Source organism: Spermophilus citellus (genome assembly GCF_964194105.1).
Source record: "Spermophilus citellus genome assembly, chromosome: 14".
NCBI lineage: Eukaryota > Metazoa > Chordata > Mammalia > Rodentia > Sciuridae > Spermophilus > Spermophilus citellus.
The window spans coordinates 62,865,483-62,884,831 of NC_138194.1; the positions used below are offsets into that span (position 1 = coordinate 62,865,483).

General features: G+C 36.8%; 1 protein-coding gene across 5 annotated transcripts; it reads right to left on the reverse strand.

Moving 5' to 3' along the window:
- Positions 1-26: 26 nt before the first annotated feature.
- Positions 27-10,664, reverse strand: RBM12B (RNA binding motif protein 12B). 5 transcript variants are annotated; one of them, XM_081265711.1, is made up of 3 exons: positions 10,482-10,664; positions 7,227-7,276; positions 27-6,656 (listed from the first exon to the last, which is right to left on the reverse strand). In XM_081265711.1, exon 3 carries the CDS (start codon positions 6,626-6,628, stop codon positions 3,782-3,784), a length of 2,847 nt encoding a protein of 948 aa, XP_081121837.1. In that variant the 5' UTR covers positions 6,629-6,656; positions 7,227-7,276; positions 10,482-10,664; the 3' UTR covers positions 27-3,781. The 5 variants fall into 5 exon arrangements, with proteins under 5 accessions (XP_081121837.1, XP_081121836.1, XP_081121835.1 ...); XM_081265710.1 differs by lacking the exon at positions 7,227-7,276 and adding an exon at positions 10,235-10,302; XM_081265709.1 differs by having other exon boundaries at positions 10,464-10,664.
- Positions 10,665-19,349: the final 8,685 nt, after the last annotated feature.

Genomic DNA, 19,349 nt, shown 5'->3' on the forward strand with positions numbered 1-19,349 from the left:
CCTATGTGTCATTTGATATGTAAATTTACAGTTTTCAACAAGAGTGTAATCAAATACAATAAAGGTACTGAGGCATCATGACAATAGGTTTTACAAGTGTCCATAAAGCTTATATTTTAGTCTTAAACAAACGTGCTATCATACCAAACAATTATATGTGGCACTGCAATTTGGAAAAAAAAAGTAACTTTTTGGAATGTTGCCTTATCTTGGAACACCATGCATCACTAAAAAACTCTTTAAAATTCTGCCAAGCTATCATCTAGTTAATGAAAGGTCATAAAGTCATTCTTATTCCTAAAAATATAAAAAATTTAATCAGAACCTTTTAATATATGTACTACTTTTATTTCTTTTAGGAAGGAATTATTCTTTTGTTATTTCCTGGATCCACATCAGATATTATAAAAATTATGAAATTTATAAAATCATTCAGGGTAACTGGAAAAAAAGCAGTTATTCACAACAGAAAAATAAAAGAGTTTCTAGAAAGCTTTTTGACTTGTTATTCATGGTTCTGTATTTAACAAAGTACGACTTCCTAAGACTAGTAATAATTTATTTCAATATTTTTAGAAAATTCTCAAAACACTAAGTTGATATTGTTAGTAAATTTGGTGTTGTGATTCAAAGGAAAAAAACAGGGTTACAGTATTTTACTTGCTGCTTACTAAGAAGTAACTTCTCTTGAGCAACAGGTGCCTCACCTGTATAGCTAAAATGTTTTTGTACCTAATTAATCAATCAACAAATACTTCTGGAATAAAACATATACTAGGAATAGTGTCAATGAAAATACCTTCATCAGTGTAAAATTAAGTTTCATTGTTTAAACTTAGTTTGGCATACTTACTCTTAAAGGGCCAGATGATAAATATTTCACATTTTGTGGTCCAAGAAACACAAACTAAGGTTATTATACAGTTACTTATGTAACCATTTAAGATATAGCCACATTTAAGAGTGTAAAAACCTTTCTTAGCTTCCCTGCTGCAAGCAACCAACCCAAGTTATTTAGCCTGTAGGTCTTCATCACTTTAGTGATGATCATCCTGATCAAGTGATAGTACTTCAATTACAGATCATAAGTATAAATGCAGTATCTAACGCAGTCCACTATTTAATGCATAGACAGAGGCATAGATAGAGGCAACAAGTCTTCAGAACTCTAGTGCTCTTAACTATGATAAAAAACATATTTGGGAATATATTTCTACCTATCTCTTGATTATGGGATTAAGTTTACTTTCTAAACATGGTTTAATATTTTTCAGATACCTTCTAGACAAAATGTTTGGCTTTCAGACACTGGGTGCCATGATAGAGAATTAATATGCTATTTCCATCTCTGGGCAGGACAGAAAGGAAAACTGGTTTTGAAATGACAGTTACAAAGGATGTAACACACTGTCTGAAATTGTGATGTGCTGATAAACTGGTTATCTGGGATGACAAAGGGAGGAGAATGCCCTGATTTGCTACATTTACCAATCTGGTATAAATAACTGCTTCCAAGGCCAATTTCAGTCATCAACATATCACTGAAAGCTGAGTGGGAAAGAGACAGGCAAAAATGGCTCCCAACCAGTAGAAGCCAGCTATCTATAATTAACTTTTAATAATGTTGAAAAATATTAAGCCCTAAAATGTTACAGAATAAAATATTCACATCATTTAATTTCAAAATTAAAATACAAACTTGTTATTTACCATAGCTAGCCTCTCATCTACCGCTACCATCCCATCCCAGTTTGAAAAACAATCACATATTAGGAGATTTTTCACTTTAAGCTTTATCTTACTTAGCTTAATGCTGAGAGTGGATTCAAGTCTTCCATTCATTACTCAAGAAGGTTTAATAAAAATAAACCATCTATAATCATTAAGCAATTTAAAATATTATTTCTATTTTGTTCATTGTGCTTGGTTTAGATATTCCAGTTTTATGATTCTATCTATAAGCTTACTTACTAGTTTAAAGAAACACAGAGGTGCTTTTTGAAAACCAAACTGAGTAGTTTCACTATTAACCATAGAAATTTAAGTAGGCTTCTGTTGAATTTCTTTATATCAATGAAAATTAACCCAAGATATGTATTGTTAGTAACTGAAAAAGTAGTCTACTTCTGAAGTATCCTATGATTAATAATTAAACTACCATAAAATTTTCAATTTTATTCTTTTCTTTACTCAATGTGGAAAAATCCCTGCATCAAAGAATTGAAGAAAATTAACTTTAAATTTTATACAAACTATGAAAGAACAAGCAGTCAAATCATGTTGGATGAAATGAAAAATTTTGAATTAGAAGCCTGTATATAATATGAGTATCCCAAGAGAAACCCTACATATATAAAAAACTCTTAAAGCTACTTTCTCCTTGTTTAACAATGTCTGAGCACTCTAGTTTTATCATTTTTTAAACTGACAATGAAGGTAAGAAAATAGCATTTATTCTTGAAAATATTTCCAGCATGGTCTTCCTGAAATTAAAAATACCACTTAACAAAGTGAGGCAGTGAAAGTATTAAAGAACATACTCTTGAGTAAGTGGTCTGTTTTGGGTAATTGGCTCCATGGCTTACTGTGACTTCAGGCAAGTTGCTTAACTCTCAAAACTTCATTATCTCATTTGGGATAAAAAATAATATCACAGAGGTAAATAATAAATCCTGTACCTTTTGGGGATTACTGAGATCATGCATATAAAACACTTATCATGCCTAACACATAGAAAGTGATCCATAAATGTCAGCCATGGGAATTGCTATGGGTAAAGAAAATCAAATCCAGTATTTGCAAAAATGTCTGCACTAAATGTTAAATATCAAAGTAAAAATTCAATCTTACAACTCACATGAAGTCAGTCTTTGGATACAAGGTTTGAAGCTAAAATATGAGAACCTAAAAATAAACAAGTTATGTAAATCATCAGTAACTTCTTCCTAGAAAAACTACATCCATTTATCAAATTCTTCCCAGCAAAGACCCAAGAGTCCCCCTAGTACCTTATTTTTATTGTCTTTTGACTATTTCATGTTAATTTTATCAATCTGATTAATAAGAAGTTGCAGAAACCACTGAACCATACACATTTCAGAATGTCTGGTCCCTCCCATCAAAAATGTAGTTTAATAGAGCTGTTGAAAAACCATAATACCCACTGCAATACTTTTATACAAATAAGTTAATTAGTTAAGTCTCTTCAGTTGTAATTTCTTTTATTTTTAAAAAACTTTGCAAAGTTATGAACATGGAAACTTTAAGAATCCCCTAAGCTTTTTACACAAATAAATTTCAATTTCACAGTCTGTTCATTTTTAACTATTTATAATTAACAGGAGACCTTAACACAGCAATATCTCAGACCAGACGGCATGAATTCTGCAGGCAGGTAGTGATGAAAATGCCAAACCTGAAAAATTAGTCACTGACCATTTCCTTATTACAGTTTCAATAATATATGCTGACTACAGAATGAAATAAAAGTGAATGTAAAATTTATTTTTCCCAACTACAACTCCATATAAGTCTGAGATTTACCCATAACATCAACAAAAATTAAACACTGCCCTAGCAAAGAAAAAAAAGCATACATAATTTTAAGTTAGAAAAAAAAAAATGGCAATTTGCAAGCAAAAGAAGCAGATTCACATTCAACTATTTACAGTTTTTCTATGCACAGGTCAAAATTAAACTGTTTCACCATATAACTAAAAATAAACACTTTTTTAAAAAAATGCATTTTACTGCATCAATACTGTGGGATTAGAAATGCTCTCTAAAGCAAAATTAGCTTAACTTTGCGGGGGCCAACTGGCCTATCATTTAGATCTTTAATAGCAGCCATGGCTTCATTATAGTTTATCATAGCTACAATGGCTTCCCCTGTAGGCAATCCTTGCTCATTATACTGTATTGAAACTGAATCAGGTATGATTCTATAACCGTGGAAAAAGTCTAAAATTTCATTAACATTAGCTTTAAATGGAAGATTCATTATCTTAACAGGAGTTACTCTACCTGAACCACAGTTTAACTTCTGATCAGGCATAAATCTCCCTTCAGGAAAACCTCCCATATTACGCTTTCCAAAATCAAATTTGCCACCTTCTGGGCGACCAAAATTCACAAAAGGGCGATGACTTCTAAAATCATCAGGTGGGCTCCTAAAATCCTCACCAGGAGGTCTGAAATTGTCAGGAAGTCTAGGATCCTCCTCTGGAACTTCCCTGAGGTCTTCCTCCGGGAGCTGCCTGAAATCCTCATCAGAAGGGGATCTAAAATCTTCCTGGGGACTCCTGAAGTCCTCATCAGGAGGGTGTCTGAAGTCCTCATTTGGAGGGCCCCTGAAGTCTTCATCTGGCATATGTCTGAAATCTTCCTCTCGGGAGCGCCTGAAATGCTCTGGGGGAGGTCGCCTGAAATGCTCTGGGGGTGGGCGCCTGAAGTGCTCTGGGGGTGGGCGCCTGAAGTGCTCCGGGGGTGGGCGCCTGAAGTGCTCCTGGGGTGGGCGCCTGAAGTGCTCCTGGGGTGGGCGCCTGAAGTGCTCCTGGGGTGGGCGCCTGAAGTGCTCCTGGGGTGGGCGCCTGAAGTGCTCCTGGGGTGACCGCCTGAAGTCCTCCTCAGGGGAATGCCTGAAATCCTCCTCAGGGGGTCTCCTAAAGTCCTCCTCAGGGGGCTGCCTGAAGTCCTCCTCCGGGGGGCGCCTGAAGTCCTCTTCCCAAGGGCGCCTGAAATCCTCCTCTGGTGGCCGCCTGAAGTCCTCCTCGTGGGGCTGTCTGAAGTCCTCCTCCGGTGGCCACCTCCAGTCTTCCTCAAGAGGTCGTCTCCACTCGTCCTCCCGAGGCCGCCTGAAATCTTCCTCAGGAGGCCGCCTGAAGTGCTCCTCCCGAGGGTGCCTAAAGCCCTCTGGGGAGTGTCTGAAGTCCTCCGGAGGGAATCTGAAGTCTTCCGGAGAGTGCCTGAAGTCTTCTGGAGGGCGCCTATCAGGCTGTCGGAAATATCCCTGGGGATGCTTGAAGTTATCTAGTTGCCTCAAGTCCTCTAGCTGATACCTAAAGTTTTCAGAAGGGCCCACTGAGTAAATCGGTGGGTCTTTTGGATCAAATAAATGGGAATGGTCATCTCTATCATGTGACTCTGAACGGCCTTGTATTCTCTCACTGGACATCAAGGAAAAATTTACACCAAACTCCTGCATTTGTGCCTCAGATATAAGTCTTAACAATACCTCTGTTCCTAAGAATCTTCTTCGGTTTAAACGTTCAGCTTTAATAGCCTGTTCTTCTGATTTAAATTTCACTAGTGCTTCTCCCAAACCAACTCCTTTGTCATCAAAAAGCAAGTAAATATCATCCTCTGAAAGAGAAAAGTCTGCAAAGAACTTTTGCACTTCAACTTTTGTAACATCAAATGGGAAATTCCTTATATATATACACAGTTTCTGGCCAGAATAGCTTTCTTGAGAATATTTTTGTGAAACATGTCCTGGCCTCTCTTTCTCTGGTCTCTTCTTTTCATAACATTCAATGAACTTCAGCATTTGTTTTCTAGAAACTGGATCAATAAGAACTGGACGATACTGTAAAACAGTCTTATGTAAACCAAGAGCAGTATTATAGTCTTTCAGAGTCTTGAACATCACAAAGGCATATCGTGTTCTTCTTTCATCTTTATATAAAAATTTAATCTGTTCATTAGTCAGATCAGTGTCTCTAAAGAAATTTCTTAAATCTCTTTTGTTAATACTTAGTGACAGATTTTTTAAGTGAACATAAAATCCAAGAGGGGAGCGAGAACGTGTTCTTCTGGGAGATTTTGAATGAGACCGTTTTCGAAAATGTCTATCATTAATTCCTCTCGGAGAATGTTCTTCAGATCTTATAGCAACTTCATCCTCCTTAATTGCATTACCACCAAACTCAATCCATTGTTGTTCTGAGCCTTGCATTACTTCTATAAATCTTGAACCCATAAAACTTCTATGGCACTTAAGACCTCCTGAAGCATCGATACACGAAGCAAATTTTACTATGGCATCACCATTATTTCGGCCATCATGATGTTTTAAGAAAATTACTCCATCCACACACAAACCAGAGAAAAAGACACGTACATCATCTTCATTTACTAAGTAAGGCAAACCTCGCAGAAATAAATAAGGATTCTCGGCCTTCAATGGCCTTGTCTTTCTTGGCCTTAAATCATCAAGTCCTGTACCATTAGTATGAAACCCAGCATCTTGATTCATTGAAGAGCCATATCCAGAATTACTTTCTTCTTCTTTCATAGCCTCAATAAAATTTGATAGGCTGCCAACCCCTGATGCCCCAGATCCTGGTCGCCCTCTTCCTACACGATCAGTTCTTTTCATTTCTATAGTCTTCTGCATTTCTGCCTTGCTACTAAGAAAGAGCTCTACAGATGAGTCCTTGATAAACCCTCCTGATCGACTTATGGCACGTCTTGCATCTTCATCTGTTGCAAAAATAATAAAAGCCTCCCCAACTTCCCCTCCAATTATATGCACTCCTCCATCAGGAATAGTCAATCCCGTGAAGAAGTGACGAATATCCACAGGCCCCGCAATAAAAGGAAGCCCCAGTAAACGGATGACTACAGCCATGCTGAGCTCAAACCACAGCAATAATGACCTGCAGACAAAAAGGTACACATAATAGCAAGTCTTATTTTTTAAGTACCTTAGCCTAAACTAAACTTAATAATTACCTGGTTCCCATTTCCTTCAGCATTTATAAATGAAAACAAGATACAAGTTCACAAAAATATTGATCTTAGCTAATTCTTAAAGAAAACAAAGATTTAATTTTCTCCCATCCATCTAAACATACAAATAAACCAACTATCCTGAAGAAACATATCACCCATCCTATACAATAGGAACATCGAAAATATCAAATCTTCCTTTGTAAGTCTACCAAATTCTACTTCACAACAAGACCAAACTATTTTCAGACTCATTCTGAAACGTGTTTCCTAAATGTAAGAGAGATTAAAAGTATTTTACCAACCACAATGAGTTTTATATATTTAGAAAAGCCATCCATGGTCAGTATATAATGTCTTCTCATGATATTATGTTGCCCAACACTGTGCTTCACTGGTTAGACATAAAACAGAACCACTGGTACCAAGATGTACTATTCTATTTTATATGATTTCTGTCAAGCCTGTGTGAAAGCCTTAAACTCTGGGTGTCTTACCTGTTCTTTTTATTTCTTGGAGACCTGTTAATTCTGTAAAAGCAACTTAACTGTGGAAAGAAAATGAAATACAATTAATCTTTGAACCCTGTAATTGATCTCAGTGCCCGATTAGGATATCCATTTCAGAATTACCTATCAAAAGTGAAACAAGGAACTGCAATTATGGGCATTCTAAGGCAAAATTAATTATCCCTCTGCAAAAAGTGCAAAACCCAAGTGTAGACAGCCATCTACAAATTATTAAACATAAAAATGTGCTGAAAGTTATACTACTCCTTGATTGGAAGTAGAATGAGGAAATGTGATGGTTACATGGGTATGTATATTTATCAAAGCTTGATGAATTAAGGTCTATGCATTTTGATGTATAGAAGGTTTACATTCACTCTTCCCCCATACTGGGGATCAAACCCTGGGTCACACTACCACTGAGCTACAACCCCACTCCTTCTTGTGGCTTACATCCACTTAAAACAACAACAACCAACAAAACCCTGTTATCCAAATATCAATTTTAAAACAACACACATTCCAACAAAAGACCTTCTATCACTTCCCCCAATGAAAATCCAAGCTTCTAGTTCATATTTATGTCCAACTGTCTTGCCATTCTCTTCTACCTCAAAAGGTTAAGACCAAATCAAATTAATGGACCATTCAAAATGATACAATGAATACCAAATAATACAACACCAAAGCCTGAAATTCAAAAATCCAATTTTTAAAGCAATAAATCAAAACCAATGAAAGTGACTATCTGGATACAATTTTAAGTTCTTCATGTTCCAAACATAGAACCAAATTTCATGATCCCATAATCAAAGAAAATACCCCTAAAATTAAAAAAAAAAAAACCTCCTTATGCAATAATCCTAGAACAATAACTATTAAAACTCATCTGAATGTTGATTAATATAAAATCTTATCACACCAATATCAGTCCACTTTGAATCATTATCCTGTACTCTATTAAGGAAACCCTGACAACAATGTATAAATATTTAGAATATTGGGATTACCAATATTAACAAGTGAAAAATCCAATTTAGCATTTTTGTAGAAATCTTGCATCTAATTATTTAATGCATATCCAAGCTAAGCTAACAATATTTGATGAAGTCTTGCCAAAAATATTTAAGACCTGCCAAATTAATCACTGTAACCAACATGTCTTTAATATATAAATACATGTTGGCTTCACACATTACTTAAGTACCACTTGAATACCATTACTTAAGCACCACTGTCCACAAAGTGGAATCTAAAGACATATTCCTTGAGAACTGAAAGATGGTTTTCCTTTAAAAAGGATCCACAGATTAAACTTTTTAAACTATAAACTGAGCAAAGATAACAAACTACCTGGCACAAGCTATGTCTGAAAAATATTGGTGAGGTTTACTATAAATTATCTGCATAATACAACTTTTTTTTTTTTTCCAGTATAAGCCTAGTTTCTTCAACAAACTAATATCCACAGCAAACACTTCAACAAAATCTATAAATGGCTTCTGGAAAACCTGTCCATGTTAATATTTCAAGACTCCTTATATTAACTGGCTTAGCTACTTTTTATTTTTTTAATTTTACAAAGCATTATTAAATAAGCATTATTTTCTCTGTGCCCAGCTTTCTTCTTTTTAATTTTTACAAGGGATTTACCCTGAGAACATAAATTCATTTGCAAGCAAACAAATTAAAGACACTACAAGGAACAGAGTCAAATTCAAGAAATCTCTAATAATATATCCTAATTTGCTATCTTACCTAAATATCTTAACTAAAACAATCTTAGCTAAGTAGTTTCATGAGCACCAATCCCAAGAATTCCAATTCAAGCAAACTATTTAAAAAGTTTATTCTAATTTGCCACTGTTAAATAAAACTAATAATTAAACTTCCTTGTCCTTGAGATACTAGGGTAATAAGATACTAGGTAATCCCTCTACAGTAACAAATCTAGGAGACAACCTATAAAAGACCAGCTTTCAAAATGAGTTGTTTTCATGTAGTTCCAATATGCTGTTTTCTTAAGCAAATTCTCCAGAAAATTCTATCAACACAGTACACAAAAAGCAAAACACACAAATTATCCTGCTCCTAAAATTTTCCTAATTATGAATGCAAAAGTATTTTTGTGTTAAGGACACAGTGATTTTTTAGAACTTCTATGAAAAGGAAATGAACCCCTAAAAGCTCATTTGAGGGCAAGCGCATTTTAAATAATTGCTTATTTGATCCAGTGCTACAACCCACTTAATCATCATTTTAGCTAAATAATATAAAATGTGCATCTTTTAATCAAGACTGAAAGGAAAACAGGAGGGGCGACTGAATTTAAGAGGTATTATGTCAGATCCGTTTGATTTTAACTGGCAAATAAAAAGTCATCTTCCAGACATGGTGAGGGAAAGAAAATTCTTTTACTTTGCCTGTTGACTACTTCTTAAAACCCAAAGTTACGATGAAGCACATTCAAATTCTAAATATGAACTTCAAGAAAAAATAATCTACCCATTCCACAATTATTTTTTCTGATGACCTGCCTTTTGTAATGCAGATAGTTAAAATAAAAACCAAAGGCCATGGTCCCCAGGAGGAACTGTAAATGAAGTTGAATCCACATGGCACAGGAATTCCCATAATATCCATCATCGTCAAACGGCAATCCTCCGAAGGCATCGATTCTAAGCCCAAAGCCTTTGTCCACACTCCCAGGGGTCAGAGCTTCCTTCTTTTACGCCAGGCCAAAGTTGCTACGTGGGATCCGATGCTGTCGCCAAGACCTTCAGCCAAAATCAGCCTTCCAATTAACCAGGACCGCCCAACCTCCGTGCCTTTCCTTTACGCTGTCCCAAGGGCGAACATTCCACCCTAATTCACCACTGGGTGAACTGCCCTCAAATCTAACTGAAACGCTTTTGCCCCTCTCAAGCCTAATGAGCAGGGCCTTCAGAGCTTCCCTGCCACCACTGACTACGATGACATAGCAAAGAAAAAAATACCTATGAGATCCTTCGCGATCTTCAGTGTCAAGATCACTGGGAAGCGCACACACACCGCCACATGGAGGCTGACGGGAGAGGGAGAGTCGATGTTTAGCTAGAAGAGGGTGCCCTAACGGCACAGGCTACGCTAGATCCTGGCGCGGCCGCCGGCCCCGCCTTTCCCTGTTCCTCCGGCTCGGTCGCCAACCCTGCCCACCCCGACGCCCCACGGGTGACTGCTTCGCACTTGGCAGTAAACACACACCACTGCTCCGACTCGGACACACAGGCCAGGGGCTGGGGCACTCTTCGCAGCAGCCTCCACTGAACAGGCAGAACCCTCAGTGAGCCCGAACAAGATGGCGCCCACTCTCCCCTCCCGTCCGGACAAACGGACGTACAGTTTGTCTGCCCATGCGCTCGCCAGGCGTAACCCCCTACCCCGGCGCCTCGGCTGCGCCTGCGCCTGCGCCTTGCTCACCGGCTTCCCGTTGTTAGGGGCAGGGAGGAGGTGCCCTGGGCTTGTGGAGCTTCTGCGCTTGCCCAGCTTCTAGCCAACCAGAGACCCTAGACCTGGAGAAAGCAAAATTGAGACAAAATTAGGAGTAAACTGCAGTAGGTTACTGTGGAAATGGAGATCAAACGTTTGAATTTTCCAGGAGCTACGAAAAAAGACGCAAGGGAGAAAAGTTCCTGATTTATTTGTCTTCCAGTGCTGTAGTTGCTGTGTTAACTTTTGAAAGCCTTTTGAAATGCTCTTGTAAACTCTAAAAAGCCACAGAATAACTTATTTCACTGCCTTCAATGTTTGCCAGGTATAGTTCACACCTAGAGGTTTAAAAAAATGCATGCTTACTCAATATTATAGGTATTAATAACCTAGTGAAGTACCTTTATAAATTTGTTGATCCCATCATCTGGATTTTTGAAATAAGAATAGATGAGCCAGTCCTGAAAATTGAGAAATGAAAAATTCAGTTATAGACATGTTCTATTGATGGCTGGTACTTAATAGCTAGTGAACAACCTAGGGTTTGTTTTTATTTTATCGTTTGTAAATAAAGCAATCCACCTTGTTGTATAACTACAAAATGCATGTATGGGTGGATCAAAACTCGCCATGAAAGCAGAAACTACATTTTAAAGACATTGTTACAGATACAAATAGTTTTGAATCTCTCTTGCTGCAGATTACCCATTCTTAAACTTAATAATGACTTGGAAAGAAGAAGCAATTTAAGTGAATGAAATATGGTTTAAGTGAGAGCCATCTTTTACTCACTTGGGCAAATCAGCCTCTCTGCCTCAGTTTCTTCATTTAAAATGGTAATGATAATAGTACCTACCTCTTAAGATTGTGAAAAGTGTCAATGACACCTGAAACTATTAGAATTACCAGTGTCTTGTGTCAAATGCCAAGGTGATCCATAGAGAAGCACAAGATGTCACCTTGGGAAGGTAGGCTCATTGACTAGATATCTTGTACCTTGTTAATTCAGGATTTGGTTCTGGCCTTTTAGACTCAGGAGCCTGACCTTAAAAGCTAATATTTATTGAGGGTTGTAATATTTAATTTAATATAATATTTATTAATGCCAGGCCGTGTGAATTGTCTTCTTTTAATTTTAAAATTACTTTCAGAGATAGTATCTATTATTTTTTATTTTACAGATAAAGGAAACTGAGGTATAGAGGATTACATAGCTTGCTCAAGGTCACAAAGATAGTACAAGGTAAATCCAGGAATTAAACCTTGGTGGTTTGTTTTCAGGAACCATTACTCTGTATTAGGAGAGGACTCTGAATCCTGAAGGAGAGTCCCTTAAAACAAACATGAGCAATATTATCAATATCCATTTACAAGAATAACACTTGACATCAACTCAGACTGACCAGCACCTTTGTCTGTATATGCTTTCTATATGAAGTCAAATTATTAGAGAATTGTTTGCTAAGCATAAAAATAGAACATCAGTAGCTACCTAATCTTAAAAATTAAAGCTATATTCATATGTATTCTTGCCCATTAAAACAAAAGTAATAGCTATCATTTAATGAGACCTACTATAGGACTTACCTGGAAAAGTATATTCAGACCAGACTTTCCTCTGAATAGGCTTATAAAGCCATTGTTCTGGAATGACCATCCTTTCAATTCACAAACATTTTCTCCAAAGAGGTTACTAGTGAATTCCTGTCTTTTCTAGTGTGCCTCCTGCCTTTCTCAGATGATTTCACTATTGTTAAAAAAAAAAAAATCAGCTGAAGGTAATTTGGGTATAAGCAGGATATACATCCAAATTACCTTCAGCTGATTTTTTTTGACAGGGTATTTTATAACTTTAATGTATCAATGTCAAAATCTTAATCATTTGGGGGAGGAGAGAGAAAGTTTCTGGAACTGCACAATGGTAGACCCTAAAACAGTGATCACACTGAGCTATGACAATTCTGTGGTTCTGCCTAAACAGCTTTTCAGCCTCCCCAGATATTTTGCCACCATTGCAGCATCACCTGCCCTCCTCTGAATGATTCTGATATCATAGTTTTCAGCTACCTTTCATGGCTCTTCAACAGCCACACGAACAGCCTTGCTTCATTTGGTCTCAGAGTTACTTAGAAATTTCTCTACACTTTTTCTCTAGGATGCATTCTAAAGTATAAATCTGGTCTTGTATTCCTTAGCTTGAAATCCTAAGCTTGAAACCATGGTGGACAAATGTGGCATTCATAAGCTTTCATTTTTATTCCTTTCTACATTTCCAACCTCGTCTTCTATCACTGACCATACATAACATTGTATTAGTCAGGGTTCTCTAGAGGAACAGAATCACAGGAAGTATAATTATAAAAAGGGGATTTATTAGCTGGATAGTATACGATGGCTGTCTGCAGGAAAGAGAGCTGGAGAACCAGTAGCTGCGCAGTTGAAGAGGCTGAAGCCCCAAAACAAATGGGATCAGCGTGCTACCCTAGTCAGAACTCACAGCCTTCAGGAAACTCCCTGGAGAATCAATGGCAGAGTCAGATATCTTCAGACGATAATAGCAGCAATCAGGAACCCGTTCAAGAAAACTAAGCTTGCATCTGCTGCTGCTTCCTCATTCTTCCAACTTTTATTCCATCCAGCCATTACTCTATTGGACTGTGTGGCCCATTTCAGTTGGCTATCCCACATGCCAATCATCCCTAGACACACCCTCACTGACACACCCAGAAGCCTGTTAATCACCTGCATCTCTTAATCCAATCAAGTTGATAATTCAAATTAACCATTACAAACTTACACCTCAAGAATACTGTCACTCCCCAGTGTTCCTGCCCTCTTACACCTCTGAGTCTTTCCTGCTGGTCCTTCTGCCTGTCTTGCCCATAATATTTTCTCTTTACACTGATCTTTCACATCTACAATCTCAATAAGGGCAGTTATCCATATCTACTTGTCTATTATACTTTGAGGGCCCAGATGGAAAGTGCCTTTCTTTCTGACAACTGTCTATCTCACAGAAGAGCTCAATAATGTCTCAAAACTTATTGAACTCCCCACCAAAGATAAACCACTGAGTTCTCACATAGACTCTCTTTCCTAGTCCTAAACCAAAGGCTTCAGGAAACTCCCTGGAGAATCAATGGCAGAGTTTAATATCTTCAGATGATCATAGCAGCAATCTAGAACTCCTTCAAGAAGAATCAAGCTTGCATATGCTGCTGCTCTTGCATCTTCTAGTTCAGTTTAATTTAGTTCAGTTAAGGATCCATTGGGTATTTTTCATCTCCCAGTGAGCTGCCTCCCAATTACCCACTATGTCTTCAAAATATTTCCTATTTTACCCATGTTCATTACACAGAAAACAGATCTTATTTGATTTCTCTGCTATTTACCCTGGGGTTTCACTCATCCTCTTTTCTTTCAGACTCTAAGAATGATTCCCCCTCCTCCCATTCTTCTATCCTAGTTCTTGAACCCTTCTTTCTCCAGAGAAAATTACTTATTTCCCAAATTACTTTAAATCTCTCCTTTTCTAATTATTTACTCTCCACTTACATATTGCCCTTGTCCTTAAAAATTGTTTTGTAACTATTTTGCTCACTGCCTTCTTGTGTTTTCATTTCAATGCCAAATCTCTCAAGACGGTTTTTATCTGGTTTCTGCTCTTTCTCACTACTGCTCTATGGTTTTCTTCTACTTCAATTGCTATAATTAAGCTGCAACCCCAAAAGTAATTAATAATCATGGCATTGCCAAATCCAAAGATCCTTTTTCTATTTTCCTCATTCTTCACCTTTGTGCAGCACATTTATACTGTTAGAACAGTATACTGTATGCTGTTATACTGTTAGAACACAGAGCACTGTTTAAGCAGCCTCTAAAGCTAAACTGACAGAATTCCAACTTTGATCTTGCAAATTCTGAGCTAAGTATTTAAGTAAGTTTTTAATCTCTAATTTTTGCCTCCATTTAATCATCTATAGAAAGGAGATAAAAACAGTATATATTTCATAAAGTTATTGGGTAGATTAATTTTGATATTGCAGGTAAGGCATGGCTCAGTGCCTGTCTAATACTAGGTATACTAAAAGCAGGAGCTATCCTCTTTGAACTCCTCCTCTTACTTTCTTTAGTACACTTCTTTCTAAGCTATCATAAACTATACTCAGCTAGTCTCTTCCATTTGTCAAAAATAACTCATTTTCATATCTTCACTGGGTAATATTAGGCATGTCTACAATCCTGATAAATGGAGATAGTTTCACTTCCTGCTCAAATGGTTGTTAAGAAGACTGAAATGATGCATGAAGAAGTTTAGGACAATACACAGTATAGAGAACATATTTGTTTTCTCAATTAAGGAGAGAGAGAATGTCTCTGATCCAGCTCTTTTTCTTCTCTTAAATTTGAATTTTGATATCTGGTATGTAAAAGTCACACTGCAAGTAAGAGAGAAGAGACAAAAGAACTGCAGGGATGACTATCTGACATTATTGAGCAAACATCAGCAGCCAGATTTCTGTTTGTTTTTGATTATGCTATTATGAACTGGCTTAACTACCTGGTCTTCAGTTATGTGCAAAAACAAATCTCCAATTATATATTCTCTCAAATTTATGCTTAACAGTTATACCCAACAATCTTTTCTGTTGTCCTTGTGGGTAGTTTACATAGATAAACCTACAGTACTTATAGTTATCACAAATTTAACTGTGTTTGTCTATTTCAAGTTTTATGCAGAGAACTTACTTGACTACTCTCTAGATCTTTTGTTAGGTATAGTGTCCAAAGGTCTTAGACAATTATAATTCCACTGTATGTGGGCTACAATGGCAATATCATCTCATTACATAAAGATAAAGCATGAGAATATGCCAAAATGTGTCTAAATATATGCTACACAGGAGTTACTTAAAACACCACAAAGATGACAATTTTTGAAGTTATCCAGGTAAAGATAAATTCTACTTTCTTCACTTCCCCACACTTAACTTTTTTGATACTCCATTTCTATTTTTCCGAAATAGAGATAGTACTTTCTCAAGAGATTGTTATGAGTTGGCAACTTAGTGAGACCCTGTCTCAAAATAAAAAAATTAATTAAGGACTGATGTAACTCAGGGGTAAAGTGTCCCTAGATTTGATCCCCAATAATGAAAAACAGGGTTCTTATGAAGAGTTAAGATTAGGGCTGGGGTTGTGGCTCAGTGATAGAGCACTCACCTAGCACATGTGATACACTGGGTTCAATTCTCAGCACCACATAAAAAGGAAATAAAGATATTGTATATCCACTTACAACTTAAAAAAAATTAAGAAAGAGTTAAGACTAATGTTGTTAGGTGCCTCGCACAGTGCAGAGTGTGGGGCACAAAGAAACCCATCATGAATGGAAACTCTTTTTATTACTTTAATTATACAGCAGGCAAGAACTACATATTATTGCCCTAATCCGCTCCATAGAACATATAACCATATGTACTTTATCAAGGAAGACTAGAATTAAAACTCATCCAGAGGAAGCATATGCAGGTTAATTCCAACTCTTCGATCATACCTTTTCTTAGTCTTCATTAGTATCTATATGTTCACAAATTTCTTAAAATATGTATTCAGATAAGTGATTTCCAGTTTAAATGTCTACTGAAGTAACAGTAATTACTAAAAAACATTTAGAATTTCTCTTTATTTTTTAAAAAATAAAATAAAAACTTTTATTGATGGGACACACAACCATAAAATTTGAATACCTAAACAATAAACTACTACATTAAAGAAATTTTAAAAGAGATAATAGTACCCAACCACATTACTAAGAGTGTATTTTCACAGGAAAAGTATTGCAAAATGAATATACTAGAATTTAGGGACTTACTGGAAAGTTCCTTATAAAGATATCTTTTAAAAATATTTTTAACATTTCACTTTAAATAATTACATTAGATCATTGTTTTAGTTAAGCTGACATGTGGGGTACTTAAAATTTTAGTGTGTCTCTTTTGCATAAATCTATTTTCAGAGCAAATATTCTGAGGATTTTGTTTTTTTATTAACACATCTGTAAAAGTTGCAATATCTGGTGCAGAGGCGCCTGCCTGCAATCCCAGAGACTAGGGAACCTAAGGCAGGTGGATTTCAAGTTTGAGGCTAGTCTCAGCAATTTAGCAAAGTCCTGTCTCAAAATTTAAAAGTAAAAATGGACAGGAAAATGAAATTATGGCATTTGGTAGTAAATGGATGAAACTGGAGACTATCATTTTAAAGGAAAAGCTGAGATTTTTAAAAAAGAATTTTTTTCTCTTTTTTCTTTTCTTTTCTTCTTCTTTTTTTTTTTTTTTTTTTTTTTTTTTTTTTTTTTGGATGGTGCTAGGGATTGAATCCAGGCTTTGTACATGTGAGGCAAGCACTCTACCAACTGAGCTACATCCCCAGCACAAAATGAATGATTTTATAAGACAACATTGGTCATCAAAATATTCCTTTACCAACTTTATCACTTAGAGTATTTGTCCTCCATTCAACTTCTACTCCCCATATGGTCATGTCTACTTGAAATTCTCATATTAAACTCACCAAGGCCAACACAATGAGATCCTGTGAAATATAACAAGCACAGTGAAAAGAGAACCAGTGTTAGGAACTACTCAGGTACAAAAATGAATAATATTTGGTCCCAGCTCCTAAGCAACCTACAGTCATAAAAGGGAACTTAACAGTTATATAACCAACCACCAACTCCGTACTTCCACATGTAATGTAGTAAGTGTCTTAAAAGAAATACAATGAAAATCAAATAGTGTTCCTTAGATGTGTAAGCTCATTTTTAAAAGCAAATTTGGCCAAAATAAAATGCTAATTGCTAACTTATTGTAACTTACTACCCACCAGGTACAGTAATTTGCATGCACTATCTTATTTAAATATTTAATCCTTAAAATAACCCAATGAGGTTGTTTATATTGCACTATTTTAAAGAGGAAACTGGGGAAAGCAGGTAGAGACATTTGAGGAACAAAAGATGTTCCTTTCCCAATGAAGAACAGAATTTGGAGGGTGGAGAAGAGGCCGGGAGAATAAGTTCCCATACAGTATCTGTCTATGTTGTCCACTATGGCAGCCTGAGCCACAGTGGGGCTACTGAGTAGATGGAATGTGGCTGGTCTTAATGGAGATGTGCCAGCATGGGCCTGGAGGATCCATACCTAGGTGAGAAATTGTACAGAAGCCTGGAGGTCCAAAGAGACTGATGGTGCAGGTGAAATCTGAAAAGAGGGCCAAACATTGTAGAGCAGTCCTGTAGCCCCAGCAAGTCCAGAACTTGAGGCAGGAGGATCACATCTTGAAGTCCAGGCTCAGCAACTTAATGAGACCCTCTACTTAAGTCCTCCCCTTAATTAAAGTCCCTGCAGGCGACTTCAGGCTTCCACTTATCCTGGCTCTGGAAGGGCCTTAAAGAGCTTTTTGGGAGGTCTCCTGTAGGGACACTTTCCCAACAGCACCAGCTACATGGCACATAGAATTTCTCTTTAAGGAACTTCTTTCAGAACATAAATTTCTTGTGTCAGAGATAATAGTAATTGGATAAACGCTGGTCTTTTGAGCAAGGACTAATGGATAACTAATGGTTACAGTTATGGAACTTCCTTAGATGCATTTTCCACATGCACTAAGACTATATATACACTCCTTAATAGAGACAACTCATTCTTACAAAAAGTGCACTTTTTCGAAAAAGCAAAAAGTTACCTAATAAATAAGGTGCCTTAAAAATATATCAGGTGACTCTACTGGGGAGAAAGAAAGAGAGAGACAAAATACAACAATCTTACAAAATAAAATAAAACAGAAGTTAGATTTAAATGTTAAGAAGTAAGTTTTTCCTAAAGGCCTGTAAACTGGCTATGAAGGCAATTTCAAAATATTCAGGAGCTAACAGTCTCCAAGTATGTTTATTTATTCACTTATTTATTGGATCAGGGATTGAACCCAAGGTTGTGCTTAGCCACTGAGCCACATCCCAAGGCAGGCAGGCATTCATTCATTCATTCATTCATTTTAAAATTTTAAGACAGGATCTCGCCAAGTTGCTGAGTGGCTTTGACTTGCAATCCTCCTGCCTCAGCCTCCTTAGCAGCTGGGATGAGAGGCATGGGCCACTGCACCTGGCCAACTAGGAAATATTTAGAAAGAAAGTTGTTTTCCCCCAATTTTGAGCCATAGTAAACCTCCAAAATTGCTTATTTTAAATCAGTGGAGGTTGGGGGTTCTTTGTTTCTCAGAGCTAAGGATTGAACTAACAGGATCTCACACATGCTAGGCACTCCACCACTGACCTACACCCCTAGTCCTCAGTGAGAATTTTTGAAAATTAGTATAATACACACCATGTCTCCTTTATCGTGAAAATTACATAGACTGGATAAACTCTGACGTAAATATCATTTAAGAGTTTCATGAAACAATACTTACTTTATGTTATACAACAGGATGTATTCTTTGCTTAGGTATTCTGTTTCCCCAACCCGAACATTGACTTTCACGTCTCTCTAAAGTATCGCGTGGCGGAGTTTGAAATGCGCGTTTTAAATAGTCTCCTGACTGTGGACAGTCCTCCTCTAATCGGTCTTTTCTTGGACCAGCCAC

What these genes read in the sequence shown, in the direction of transcription:
- RBM12B (XM_081265711.1), bottom strand. Translation starts at nt 6,628, where the DNA reads ATGGCTGTAGTCATCCGTTTACTGGGGCTTCCTTTTATTGCGGGGCCT.